Source organism: Parasteatoda tepidariorum, chromosome 8, assembly GCF_043381705.1.
Source record: "Parasteatoda tepidariorum isolate YZ-2023 chromosome 8, CAS_Ptep_4.0, whole genome shotgun sequence".
Classification (NCBI taxonomy): Eukaryota; Metazoa; Arthropoda; class Arachnida; order Araneae; family Theridiidae; genus Parasteatoda; species Parasteatoda tepidariorum.
Genome location: NC_092211.1, coordinates 1942489 through 1944136, shown reverse-complemented (window position 1 = coordinate 1944136; position 1648 = coordinate 1942489). Strand labels below are relative to the sequence as shown.

The following is a 1648-nucleotide window of genomic DNA, read 5'->3' as shown; positions in this document are numbered from 1 at the left end:
ATATATATATATAAACAAATATATTTAGTTCTAAGGAGAAGAAGAAAAATTATAAATGAAATATTTTTAAAAAGTTTTAGGAATTTAATAAGAAACATTTGAAGTTATTAAACATATAACAGAAATAGTTCGAGAAAAAACTATCCTTTTTAACGGATTTTTTTTAACTAGGTTATCCCCCAAATAACGTTCCTTAATTTTATGGTTTAAAAAAATCTCATCTTTAATAAAATATTTAATGTTTAAATAATGCATCGCCTCTCCTAAATCAAATTAATTGCCATTTATTTATCGAAAATAACAATAACAAATTGATGAAATGAAAGACTTGAAGCCTGATGACACAGTTTGGGCAATAAATGAAAGTCGGAAGAGAAATCAACAGCAATGATTTCATGCAATCCTGCTCTAGAATTCAATGGAAAACAGAATTTATAATTACTAACCATTTTATCTATCAAAGTGCCATTTTCGCAAATACGGTGTGTGAAGCATTCACATTCTTCTGCAAGGTGTTTATAATCTTCCCGTAATGACTTGCACCAATCAGGTTTAATATCCTCGCATATTTTTGATATATTTGATCTGCAAAATTGAATGACAGAGAGAGTTTTTTAATTTCTCACAAATTTATTTAAAAATGAAATTATGAGGAAAAATATCTTAGCTTAAATGAAAAAAAAATCTACTCAGTTTTATTTTAATTTGAAATTTTTTCGTAATGTTGCTTCAAAAAATTATACTTTGCTCGCTCTATTACTTTTCAGAAATTCTGTGTTTTCGGTATATTTGTTAACAAATTGTACAACAAAGAAAATATATAGCATATTGTCTGGTACTATAATCAAATATAAAAATCGAAATTTGTCTTGAGAAATAATTTGAAGTTTGATTTTATGTTATATAAAAATAACTGCTGAAAATATCGTAAGCCTAGCTTAAATATTCATAGAAATATGGAAATTTTTAATAAAACTATTTTTTTTACTTGCGCTTTCTTACTATAAAACTTCAGAAATATGAATGAATTTAAACAAAATTTTTGCACTAATTTATAATTAATAATAAAAAATATCATTTTAAAACTTGAAAAAATTTGTTGAATTTGCGAATTAATATGAAGATAGAATATGAAGATTGCGAATTAATATAAAAAAATTTTCAGAATTCCTCTCAATAATAATTCCGCTCTAACCAATTTGACTGACAAGTTCCTGGAGTGATGAAAAGCAATGAATGATAAAGATTAGCAAACTACAAAAAGATTTGTAGTTTGCTTATCCACATAGTCATCATTCGACAGACTACAATGACGTAAAAAGGAATCTCGGATGCACACGGAGATACTTTTCTATCTCCAAAGTGCGTATATAAGTGCGTATTTTTGTATCGTAGAATATCTCTGTGTCATTCTCTTTTCATATCTCCTCTAGATTCAGAGGGAGCTTGCATTGCGTTTTTCGAGATAATGCTTAATGACAACTTTTTATCCTCTTAATGTCTTTTATCCCACCCCCTGAATTTATCAGTTATTGGAATCCAGAGTGTTGTATAGTTGAGTAGAATTTAGTTGAACTTTATTGAAAACTTTTTACTGAAACATTTTTCTTCTTCTCTCATCAGTTATATTGAAAATTATAGGATAAAC

General features: G+C 26.8%; 1 protein-coding gene across 1 annotated transcript in view; it reads right to left on the bottom strand.

Annotated features, from left to right (window-relative positions):
* Window positions 1-775, bottom strand: part of LOC139426278 (uncharacterized) — a 25236-nt gene extending 24461 nt beyond the window's left edge. Inside the window, exon 1 of the mRNA XM_071184479.1 lies at window positions 447-775. Coding sequence (XP_071040580.1) covers window positions 447-449 — 3 coding nt within the window. The 5' untranslated portion in view covers window positions 450-775. The remainder of the gene's footprint in view (window positions 1-446) is intronic.
* Window positions 776-1648: the final 873 nt, after the last annotated feature.